The 12582-nt window shown below is 41.1% G+C and overlaps 1 protein-coding gene across 1 annotated transcript; it reads right to left on the bottom strand.

Annotated features, from left to right (window-relative positions):
- Positions 1–5722: 5722 nt before the first annotated feature.
- Positions 5723–12224, bottom strand: THOC7 (THO complex 7). The gene is made up of 7 exons (XM_026052716.1): positions 12026–12224; positions 11085–11212; positions 10668–10754; positions 10320–10377; positions 7239–7305; positions 7048–7117; positions 5723–6092 (listed from the first exon to the last, which is right to left on the bottom strand). Exons 2-7 carry the CDS (start codon positions 11191–11193, stop codon positions 6025–6027), a joined length of 459 nt encoding a protein of 152 aa, XP_025908501.1. The 5' UTR covers positions 11194–11212; positions 12026–12224; the 3' UTR covers positions 5723–6024.
- Positions 12225–12582: the final 358 nt, after the last annotated feature.

Below are 12582 nucleotides of genomic sequence, written 5' to 3'. Positions count from 1 at the left end.
GGATTCATTCTTATTAAGGCAATATATAACCTCTTTGAGCGCTACAAGTGGTAGGGAAGTCGCTGCTGAAGTGACGAGAATTAATGAGCTGTCCCAGGAGTTTCACCAAGTTTTCTATAAGTCTTTCGCTTCCTCCTGAGGACATAGACCTATTCAGAGAGGCAGAGAAAAATTTTCTTTGTATCTGCTTAAAGGCTGAATGATCGTGAAGGCTATAAAGCCCGTGAGCTCAGGGAGTTCTTCATGCTGAATTTTTATGGGAGCTTTGAACAGCATCAGTCCCATTAGTAAAGAAATACATTTAACCTCCTCAGTCTGCTGGTTTACCTCCTACGGCTCCAATCCATCAGGATTCTTCAGTATATGAGTGTGTTTAAAACAGGAGCAGCCGCATGAATAGGTTGGACGAGGCGTAGGCTTTGATGTAGGTTTTTAATAAAGACGCTAGTCTGCAGCTTGCACAAAATTGTTATTACTTAACATTTTCCCCAGGCCAGACTGGTTGAAGCATTACATTAAACGGATCGTTTATTTAGCAATTCTAATAGTTTTGAGAAAAACAAAAACTTGAGGGTCTTAATTTGTTTTGCCTGCGACTGAATCTTAGTAGAAATGAGCAAAAAATGAAGTTCCCACTCTTGCCTTCCTCTAGAAAGTGTTTGAAAATACTTGTCTGAGACAGTTACCACCTGGGTATAGCACCTTGCGCTCACTGTAGGGTGACAGTGATGGGAAGGCAGATACTAGAGCAGCAACGCTGCAGTTTACCTGATTGCAGTTAACCTGTTCGTGTGCCTTAGGTCACAAAATGACCTAAGGTCCTCTTAGACCTCTGGTCCTCTTAGGATTGAACAGCTGGTCTGCTGGGTCACCCTAATCTCTGCCCCGATCACTTGGTTAGGATTTCAAAGAATATGGACTTTTAAATGTGTGTTTCTAGGCATATATACATACGAATACACGTATGTGTGCTATTGTACTTTCCTTTAGCAACTGGCCTCCTTTTTCTGTTAAAAATCTCACACGCACCTATGCAGATATATATAAATTGTATGTAGGAGTTGCTTTCTCATACCTTTTAAGAAACATGAAGAATAAGTACAGGGAGACAGTGGACAGAAATGTGCTTCCCTGACACTAACTTCTGCTTGTAAAAATAGCAATTAAAACTAATCGATGCAAATAAAGCCCAGGGATCCCCCCTCACATTTTTTTTTTCTTTTTCTTTATTGCTCCTCTTTCACATTCAGGCCTGTGGGTCTCTTTCCAGCAAACCCAGGACCCTGCGAGACGGCAGCGCGTGAGCCGGGGTAGGATCTCCCCCTCCCGGCTGCAGGGCGGCAACGTGGGTTTAGAAGGAAACGCAGCCTGTTCAGGGGAGACTTTATGAAAGATGATGCTCAGTTTGGAACTATTTTTACAGAAAGAAAGCCAGCCTGCGCACTTTTAGCTAAAGATAAAATAAATACTTTCCTTCTAGACTGAAAAGGAAGATGACATCAGCAATAAATACTTCTTGGCAAAAGTTCTAGGTACGAGTGAGTTTTAGTGACGAGCATGTGCGGCTCTAAGCTTTGCTTTGTAAGGTTTAAGTAGGAAACAAAAGTACTTTTTAATAGCAAGATGTCGCTTGAGCCTGTGGCTGTAACTGCGGCGTGTCCGGGGTGTGCAGCCATGCAGGGGCTGCACGTGGAGCCGTGTCCAGGCTCCCGCAAATCGCTCCCACGTGGGCGCGCAGCCCATGCACAGCACCCAGGGCAGCAGGATTTACCAGGTGGCATTGGGATTAAAGTGGGGGTATTTGCGTGGTTATTAGTACCGTGACGTATCCTGACGTGTTTAGGAGCCTGTGTTCCCTCTGTGGAAAATCCTGGCTAATAATCTGAGGTTCAGGAAGGCATATGCACAAAAATGGCCTTCTGCAAATGGCAGGACAGATTTTTCAGGCTGTTTTGCAACTTTTCATGATATATTTTTCAACAGCAAAACTCAGTTGCAGCTTTATCACTGACATGAGAGCAAATTTTCCTCCTGTTTACCAGTTTATAACTGGACGGTCAGAATTTCGAAGGGATCAGCGAAAGTTAACATTGACATAATGACTTTACTGCAATTTTCCCAAAGCTTTTAATAGGCAAGTAGCACATCTTAGTAAGCAGGAAGCATGAAAAAGTTCCTAAATCTTTAATTGCTGGTCTCCAACTCTGGAACTGATAAAATGTTTTTAATGTGGCTGCTGGGTCAGGCACTGAAGATATTAGCTTATAATTAAAATTATAGAAGTTTCTTAATTATAGGCACTGCTACAATATCAGTCACCGCTGCACAAATGTTTTGCTTTCTAAAGGGGCTGCACTGATATGTGGGGGGCTTTGAGTGTGGCCTGAACAAACCCGAGATCTGCACCTTGACTTAGGGATTTAATGAAGCTGGTCTCCCGGGGTGCTTCTGTGCCGCCGCGCTGGTGAGATGTGTCGTGTAGATGCTACAGTGCACAGAGGCTAAAGCAGGAGAACAGGGATAAGGGAGGGACAGTCGGCTTGTGGATAATTCTCTTGGCTTTTCCTTTTGGTTTCTTGTTGCTTCTCCTTTAGCATTTCCAAGGCAATAACCCTGCCAGCTCAGACCTTGCCTGGGCTGTTCCCTGAGCCGAGATGCTGCATCCATGTCGGAGAATCCTATGTTGAGGGTGCCTCATCCTTTAGCTCCTTCTCCCCGTGGAGCTGTGTCCCCTCCTGTTAGCTCGTGTAGTAGTTGCAGGAATGGGATCTGGGGTTAGTCCTGCAAGGCTATAGCTCCTATAGACAGCTCCTTAAGCAACGCATCTGGCTGCACTTTGGTATAGAGATGTGGCAGAGGGATGTGATTCTGTACCCACTGATGGCTAGTAAGTATTCTGGCTATTTACTGTATTGGAAAATAGGAAAAAAATACGGAAAAGTGAAAGCACGAAGAGGGATTGTGATTTAAAATGGATTTGCAAAGTTGGGAACTAATAGAAATATAAACACTAAGGAGGTTAACTCCTCATTTGGTCATATTTTGAGTCAAAACCGGCCCTTGTTCTGTATGTTCTCCCTCAAGGGAGATGAAGAAACGAAACATTGCAGAAACTGCCGGGCGTGCAGCGTTGCTGGGTGGGAAATGGGAGGAATAGGTGGATTTTAAGCGTCAGGGCAGTGTTGCAGCAGGAGCGGGCTGGCGCAGCAAGGCTGGCGTCTGCTGCCACCTGCCGCCACCGCGTCCCCGCTCGTGTCCCGCAGCACAGGCGGCCTGGAGCCCGAGCACGGACACGTCTGGGGTGTCCGAGCAGAGCCTGGACACTAACGTGCCAAAAAGCGACTTTAAACCGGGTGGTGTGTGATACCAGCACTGCTGAGGCACCTCCGTGCTGCCCTGCCTCGCTCCTGGGCTGATTCCTCCTGTTTTCTGGCTGCTCTTTGTTTAGGGAGAGCTGTGTCTTTGCTGTGAGAAAGTGCATTTGAGATGGACAGAATGGGGAAAAAAAACCCAGGCAAGAATCTTTAGTTCATTTTGGGAAAAGGGGAAAGGATGCTAATGGTTGTCACAGCTGGCCAACTTATAACACAAATATCTAAAGTTATTAGTGATTTCTCTCTCACAAATCTTTGGGTTACATTTTCCAACATTCTTTGTTGGCAGCTGCAATCTTTAAATCACCATGGCTTCAGAGAGATCCCAACACTTGGCAGTGTGTCACTGTGACCCTCTTTTTCCCCTTCCATTTTCCTTGTGGGGAGCTCAGTAAATCTCTGTATCTAAGATTCCACCCAAGTTACCAATTCCGCCAGATGTTCCATTCTCCTTTCACCTCTCCGTCGTTTGGAGAGGACAGAAAAACAAGCCCCAGCATAGAAAACATCCTCATGTTTTGCTTGAAATTTTACATCTGCGAGGCAATGGCTTTAGGCTCAGGACACACAAGGCAGATGCTAACATTAAGAAGATGGTTTATTTGTATAACATGATAGTGGAGAAGCTCAGTTTACGGGTGCATGGATTTTTGTGCATGTTCCTTTAGTTGTGGAGGGGAGCAACATCTCAGCGGGACAGGTTTCCAGCTGGGATGAAGGAGGTACAAGCATCTTTTTTTGAGAAGACACAGGGCAGATCTGAGCCTGGAACGTGTGCCTGGATAACAGAGCAGGTTAAATCTCGCCCATCATTAGGGTTTCTTCTGGGAAAGATCTGAGCCACAGCAGTGTGTTGTTTCTCTTCTAGTTCAAGTTGAATGCTCAAGAGATTAGAGAGGCAAATACTGAAAACAAAACAGGAGCAAAGATTTCAAGCGTCGCATTGACGCAGCATTTGCAATGAATAGATGTCATATTCTTCTGGTTACTTCCCAGTGCAGTACGGTGACACCACCCTTCTACTGCCACATCATGCTAAGGCTAGCTGATTTTCTTGGGCAATAATCTTTTCAGGATTGCATCAGTGTAACTCAAACTAGAATATATTCCTTAGCCACCCGTTTGCACTGCTGCTCTTCTGTGTGCTTTCTGATTTCATGTATGTACTTCTGGCAGGAGGGACAGACAAACGGGCATGTTTCTGGTCGGGTTCTATATGGAGCAGTACAAATTCCTAGGTAAGATACTTCAGGCATCTAAGCAATTTCTCAAGAGCTACATAAAATAACAAATGTAAAACAGGAACTGTCTCTGCCCATGCTGTTTTCTTGAGAGGCAGTTTTATCTGCTCAATTTCCCCCACCTCTGTAGCAAGAAAGGCTCCAAGCAGCTACGCAGAGGACCTTTCTGCCACACCAAAAAAATGGGCCTTAATAAGCTTCGAAACTGTCTCGAGACTGTCATTTATAATCCTCATAATTCATACATTCATGAAAGTGACTCCTCCCCGATTTAGCAATAATTTAGCTCTGCTGCTTTACAAAGTATTTTACTAGTCACTGTTTTTTCTCCTTCCTAACAACAGAGCAGTAAATACTTCTTGACAGCGTGATTTCTCATATGAAATCCTTTTTGTTTGCTCATTGCCACCCTCTGCTTCCTCCCAGCTCCAACTGCAAAACTCACGAAGTGCACAAGGACTCCAGGTCTGCACAGGTTGTCAGGCAAACCTGAGCATCCTCTGATTTTTGACAGCTTATTAGTGCAGGGCTCCACTGGGCTACGGCAGTTGTATGGCTTCTAATTCAGCCAGCTTGCCTTTAGCAAACCTGGAATGCAGGGAAAACAAGCTAGGATATGTTCACCCAGCCTGATGCGCACAGATCCACAGCCACTGTGAGTGGGAATTCTACAGCATTTAGTCCAAAACTGCAATGCTGGAAATGTCCCTCAGCTGCCATCTAGTCTGAGAGCAAGGCTCCATTCCGTTTAATATTATTTTTACTTCAACCGCTTAGGCTGATGACTCAGCCTGAATGAGATCTGAAATGTGATGTTCTTTTACCCAGACCCCTGGAGGGCTGATTTAACTGGTGTTTTGAGAACATGCCTAACAGGTACTGGCACAACCTACCTCTGCCCTTGGTTTCCCCCCTCCTTACAAAAGCTTGGAGCACACTCGCCTCTTGGGAAGGTCACAATTGGAGTAGGATATGTAAGTTGGAACTCGGGGAAAGAAGTGTTGGTATCAGTGCAACGTCGGGTAAGAAAAGGAGTCCTTATTAGTTAGGTTCAATGCTCACTTCAAGATAGGGAAGTGTCTGTAAATGACCTTTATTAACAATGTTTGCAAACAGTTTACATGAACCAAACAGAAGATTCACCTTTTAGGGGCCAAGACTGTCTTTCCCGTCTTGTATTACAAAGTTTGTAGATTAGCACAAAGTACCTACCTACACAGACTGGAAAATGTTTTCTGGAGTACAAGCAAAACAAGTATTTTTGTATAAAAATATTAACTGGAATTCCTATGCTGGTCAAATTCACAGGAACAGTGGAAAACTCTCTTTTTTCAGCACTTGCTCTTTTACTGCTGGTTTCAACACAAAGACAAGACATTGGGACAATCTGTATTAAGTGTGAGGTGCATCTACTGCTTGGTCTCTGTTTCCATCTGGGTTTCTTGAGATTCTTCAGCTTCTGAAAGTTTTTCATCATCTACAATTGAACATTACTGTCAGTCAAACACGGCAAGATTATATTTACAAGCTATACTACTGAGTTGGGTCGCAGTTAAATATTTAGCATTGATTGTCTTAAGTCTGTAATTGAATATCTCACTATAAAAATGCTAAATTCGAACCAAATAAAAGTCAACTACACATTCTACAGAAGCCTTAAGTATTAGTAACACTAGCTAATGCTTAATAACAATAAGCTTCTGCTAAAGTGCACCTAGAGATTAACAGTTCACTCTGCTTAGCAAGGTGTGAAGGGCCTTAGAGAATGAAAGTCTGCTCTTACAGCTGTCTATGTATGTTAATTGGGTTGTGCACATAGACTATACCAACTATTCTGTCTTTGGAAGACAGGGCATATATCCAACAAATAATGTTTAAAGCAGTATTATCTCTACTACAGCACGAAAAGTAGACACTGATTTGAAAGCATCAAGTATTTGTATGATAAAAGATGAGTTTACTGATTAAATTCCTGAACAGAACTTTAGTTTTAGTCCCTCCTCTACTTCAGACTTCCTGTAGGAGTAGGTAAATCATTCAGCTTTTCTACATTCCAAATTCTTTTTAGTACGAGCTCAAACGGTACCATGATGGCAGTGACATGTTCAATAGTACTGAAACAGGGATCGTACAAATAAGCTTGGAAACTATGTGCAAGATTACCTTTTTTTTATTTCAATGGGCAATAGAGAAAAGACATTCAATCAGTCATTTTTAATCTCTGTATTTTAAAGAAATCTGTTGGCTACAGATAACTCTGAGGAGACTCAGGCTCTGGACAGCTACTGGAAAAAACACTGCCTATGTGAGAGGTCACCCAGCCCTACTGCACGTTGCTATCCTGCTGCTCAAGGCGTCCTTGCTTCCACTCTCCTAGCACAGACCATTTTCTAGAGCATGAACACATGTTATTCATACATAACACCACTTACTTTCCAGGGTTTGCTGAAGTTCATGGATGGTGCTTAGAAGAACATGGAACTGTTTTCTTCTCAGCTCCAACTGCAACCACAAATATGTATTTTAGGAAACACAGTGCACATACAGCCAAACAAGTCATAGCAGATTCTTTATTAATTATGTTCCTATTAAATAATTATACAAAATATCTATGAAAACCTACCTTATCTTCAACATTTTCTTTAATGTGAGAAAGATTTTGAAGTTCTTTCCCCAGAGCCTCTAGCTGCCTGAAAGAAATTGACATATTATTTTTAAAATTTCTGTGAAGTTTCTGAAAAATAAATTTTAACCAAATTGAGGAAAAACAACTATTAAACAATATAAATAACATCTGCGAAAATCTATATAAAGCATAATAAATGAAAACAACATTTATGTAAAGCTGGTTAAAGGTTAAACTATTATGTCATAAATTTATCATTTCAGGACTTTGAGAAATTAGGATTTATAGAAATCAAGGCTGACAAGCTGGAATGTAATTGTATAGTGGGCATTTGGCCCATAGTAATTCAATCCTGGCACATACACAAGATCCTTTACTTTTTCATACAACAAAAATGAAAGAAGCAGTCACATTAAACACAGTTCTACAAGCTTCACGTTTTTACAGGCTTTTCTATATTGATAAGAGTTGATTATATAAAAACCTAGCATTAGCATGAAAAAAAACATACCTGATAAACCTACATATCCAGCACACAAACATAACTGCCAGACTTGATCAAATACATAGTACTATCTTATTTCTAAAAAGGGCCAGACCAGAAGCAGTAGTGGATGACACATCCACTTTATAGCAGGTACATGTGGAATAATCCACGTTTTAGATAAAACCACAAGACACAGCTAATGCCTGCGCACACAATGTTTAATATTGCCTCAAAACCATTTTTTTCTCTGCTCTTACTCAGGCCCATCTCAGACCACCACAATTCTTTTTGAAATAAGGCAAGAAGTAATAGGTACTGTCACATAGCTTTCATAAGAGACTAGAACATCAGCTCCTGCACAGACGTGTTCCTACCTCCAGCTGGGCCCTGCTAGTTTTTCTCTAATGCCTACTATAAATTACAGTCTCTGTAATGAGAACAATCTGTTCCTTTAAAGGTTAGCTAGACTGAGACTGGCTATCCCTGATTAATTACCAGGCAGAGCCACATAGGGGTCAGCATGGGAATGAAGGGCTTGCTTGGAAGCACTGAGAGCTTCTGCAGCCTGGGCAGGGAACTGCAGAAAGTGTCCCAGCCCTGTGTGGATAGTTGTGAAAAAGTTCCATTTTAGTGGTTATTTTTTTCCTAGTAACATCCAAGCTACATCTGCAGTTTTATTTTCAGCTCCAGAGAATCTTTGCCTTGCCTTCTCATTTTCCTATCCCTTTTTCTAAGATTCAGTGTCATTTCACGGTGTTCTAACTGCTCTTCTCATACTGCAGTTAATTACATTGAGGGCTCTGCTGCTTAGTGAATCCTTCTGAATTGGCTCTTGTGCCTTAGGTGTGACTAAGTCGATAAGAGTTTCCCTTCTTTTGTGCTCCGGAACTGGTTGTTCCAAGAACCAGCCCCTTAGAAGCATAAAAGAAGTATTTCTCTGAATTTTATCCTCTTGTGCCACACAACCTGCAAAAGCTATAAATGTAATTCTTTCAATAAACCGTGACATTTCTTCTGATGAGAAGTCTTCTCTGGTGTTTTTGGTGATTAACAGTTCCGTGAACAATGTGATGCTGTTCCTGAGGCCTTCTCATTCTAATCTAAGGGTGGTCTTTCTTGATTCACAGTAGCTTACATTCTGTACACTTTCCTCAAACTGAAGAGCAGGGACAGCTTGTAATTAAAAGTTTTGGAAGAAAACTTCATCTGTGTCTATATTTAAAATATATTCACTTGGAGAGGTCATTTAACAATTTCTTATTTAAGAACTAAACTCCTCTTATTTTTTTTTCTACGCTGTTCCTATATTCTGTTTCTCTACCTGTAAAAGAGAATCACATTCTGCTAAAATTTAATCTGTTCCTCTGATTGAGGATATGAAAGAAAAAAAATAGACATTCTTATAGCACATTAATATGGTGTTTCTAACTGTAACATACTCTTCTAAGAAAGGGAGAAAATGAAGTATATGGAAGGACAAAAAGCCAAATTTACTGGGTATCTTATGTTGCCAATTCTAGCTTTGATTAAGATACTTATGCTTAGAAGTGTTTTGCAAAATTAAAACAGAAAATCTAAGAAATCTAAACTACCTCGCCTCTTCTCAAAAGTGCATTATTATTTACTTGTTTCTAATCTTAATCAATCGATTTATCTGGAAAAAAACAGGCATTCCTGGTAACTCTTTATCATGAATTTTTATTTGATAAATAGCACATACTAACTAGCAAAAGTTAGAAGTTTCCAAATTGCTCAAGAACTGTAATAACCAAAGTTGTGGTAACGACTACAAAAGACCACAGAATATGAAAATACAGCTTCCATCTACAATTTCAGACATGGAGCAACAGAACAGACCCAAGCTGCATTTAAATGAGAACACGAATCCCAGCTACATCTTAATCAGGTTAAGGGAAAAAAAAAAAAATGTAGCTGCAATAAGTCCTGGAATATTTCTGTGATTTGATTAGGTTCAAAAATATTATCTACCCTGAGCTGTCCAAAATGACCCAAAAGCACAGATATCAATCCAAATCCAACACGCAATACTGTTAGTTACATGTAGGACGAGTTGGACCACAGGTAGGTCTAACCTGCACTCCAGGGCAGGCTAGATTGTGATATACAAGCTAGTAATTTATAGTTGTTCTTCCTGGGTTATAAATTACTAAGAGGAAAAACATACAATGAACCTAAGAGCTTTCTTCTCTTTTCTGGCATTCCATTTTACTTGCTTGTGTTGTATATCTTCCATGACTACTGAATCCTTCAACATGTACTTTACAGCATTTCCCTACTAGCTCTCTTTTTTAACCGACTTGTCACTGGTAAATTGATAAAGACATTCATTTAAGTTCGAGTTTCACACATTCACCTTAATAAAATACGTTAAAATGCAAAGTTATTAGCAATGACTCTGAACCCAAACAAATGAAGATTAATTAAAACATTGCTGATAACACAGTTTTAAAATGACACCTGACACTCATTTTTTTCCTTGTGTTTAAAAAAAAAATCAAATGGAAACTAGGGAAAAGTCAAATCTGGTGACTTCTGACTTCTGATATAATTTAATGCAATCTCATACTTACTTCAGTGTTTCATGCCTATCTGGATGATGCTGTATGACTTTGGCCAATGCATCGTATTCTGAAAGGAAAAAAATTATATATTTTTTTATATTGTTAAGTCTAAATAATTCTGAGAACATAGACTCTGAAACCAAAAATCACATATTATAGACTCTGAAACCAAAAATCACATATTATATATCAGTTTCAATTCTTAATTACTGCTGGAAAAACTGTTCAATGTTTTCAAACTTGTATGTAAATAAAGAGGAATGTAAACAAAGAAGTATGTAATTTATAACAGTATAATATTTTGATTTTAAAGTAGATGGTCAGTCTCAATGTGAAAACACAGATTTTTCTCCTTACCTTGGCGATTTTTTCGAATCCTTTTTGCTTGCAAGATTTGCTTTTTGCATTCGGAAATCTTCTCGTGCGCTGCAGCTATACTATTCTCTTTAACAAAAAGATATACAGAATTGTATCAAAATCAAATACATGTCAACAAATCAGTTGCTACACTATAAAAAGATAAAGAGCCAGTTGTAACATGGTGGCTTCATAGCTCCAGCATCCTCAAAATAGCACACACTCAGTACTTAAAAAAGGAAAACTTTATTTGGATGTGTTTTAGACACTGACAAGATGCTTTAGAGCTTTTGTATCAGTGCTATATATTAAAATAAAATCATTTGTCATATGCATGCATACATTAGGCTGACCAACCCTGGCTCAAGCTTCCTCATACTCAAATAATAGTCCAATAGTAATATGTTTCCTCTTTACCTATATCTTTGTAGATTTTTTCATAATTCTCCATTTCTCTCAGGTTCATATCATACACGAGAAGCGTTTTTCCCATTGAAAATTCACACTGTGATAAAGTACTCAGCATTCGTTGGTACTGGCTGTAACTGAAAAAAGACAAGACAGTTATTCCTAAGCAGCATAAAATACTCACCTACCTTTTTACACAGTCTACATGAGTAATTCAAACAATAGTTAAATAACAGTAATTATTAAAGAAATAAAGCATTCCAAAGATTCAACACATACTTTTTGAAAGCACAGTTAGAAACAATGTGCAAACAAATTCTATCATCATGTCCTTAAAGGTGCAAAGTTAATATTAATCCCTGGATCAATTTGCTTGTTGCTTTATAAACTTCCCAACTTGGACAGCCTCTATGTCCACCTAGGTTATTACTTTAATACTCTACCACTTCTCTGCATATAGAAGTATCTTCCTGGAATTTATATCCAACCACTGTAGAGATCCCCACAATGAAATACCACATCATTGGTCATTTTTACAACTTTGGTCTCTTTACAAAAATAAAGCAATTGCAGCAAGACCAATACCATTGTCCTTCTCCAGCAGAACAAATGCAGAACTGCCAACGAAAACATCCAAGTCACGATCCTGTTAGAATAACGGGACTCTTGGACCTGGATCAGTAAGTGGTGTGCCAATTCGAGGGCATTTGCAGCACTGCTAGATTGCAGGATACAGCTTATTCAGTAACTTCTGAACCATTTCAGGTCCTCATTTACTACCACGGTGCAGTGTTTGCACTGGAAATGCCACAGAGCCATACCAAAAAGCAGAGGTATATGTTTTACCATAAGAGGCTTTTTTCTTTTCCTTCGAAATAAATGTAAGTTCATCTAAATTTCCATTTAAATGCAAATCAACAGCAATTCCCGAAGACTGCGAACGGGAATACCCTTCCTCCTGAGATCCAGAGTTGCACCACTTAATGAAGCTCTTCACCAGCAGGTTGATCCTCCTGTCGTCCCCGGCACCATCGCCGTCGATGAGGAGCCGCTTGCGGATCACTTCATCTGGGGAGGGAGGAAAGGGAAAAACACCGTTTTTGGACACTCGTGGGACTGCTCGTGAAGCCCACAGTGGCTCTGAGCGGTGGTCCAGGCTGGCCGGGCTCCCTTCCCGGAGCTCAACTAGCAGAGCTGGGGCACTGGTTTAAGTTTAAAAAGGGCTGTTTACAAAAAAAAAAATGTGAGGTTTAGGCTGGACAGAGCGGGCCTGGGGTACAAGATTGGCGCTGGGCTGGCACGGAGGCCCGAGGCCGCGGTGAGGGGCCACGATGGAGCGCGGGGCTGGGGGAGAGGCCTGAGGCCACGGTGAGGGGCTGCCACGAAGGGGCCCGGGCCGCCGCAACGCGGGGCTGCCGCGGAGAGCGAGGCCGCGGCTGAGGCCCGGGGCGCCGCGAGCGGCCACCATGGAGAGCGGGCGCCGCGGCGGAGGGGCCCGAGGCCGGGG

Source organism: Nothoprocta perdicaria, unplaced genomic scaffold (genome assembly GCF_003342845.1).
Source record: "Nothoprocta perdicaria isolate Ctin4 unplaced genomic scaffold, notPer1 scaffold_9, whole genome shotgun sequence".
In the NCBI taxonomy this organism is placed as follows: Eukaryota; Metazoa; Chordata; class Aves; order Tinamiformes; family Tinamidae; genus Nothoprocta; species Nothoprocta perdicaria.
This window is presented reverse-complemented; position numbering and strand designations above follow the sequence as displayed.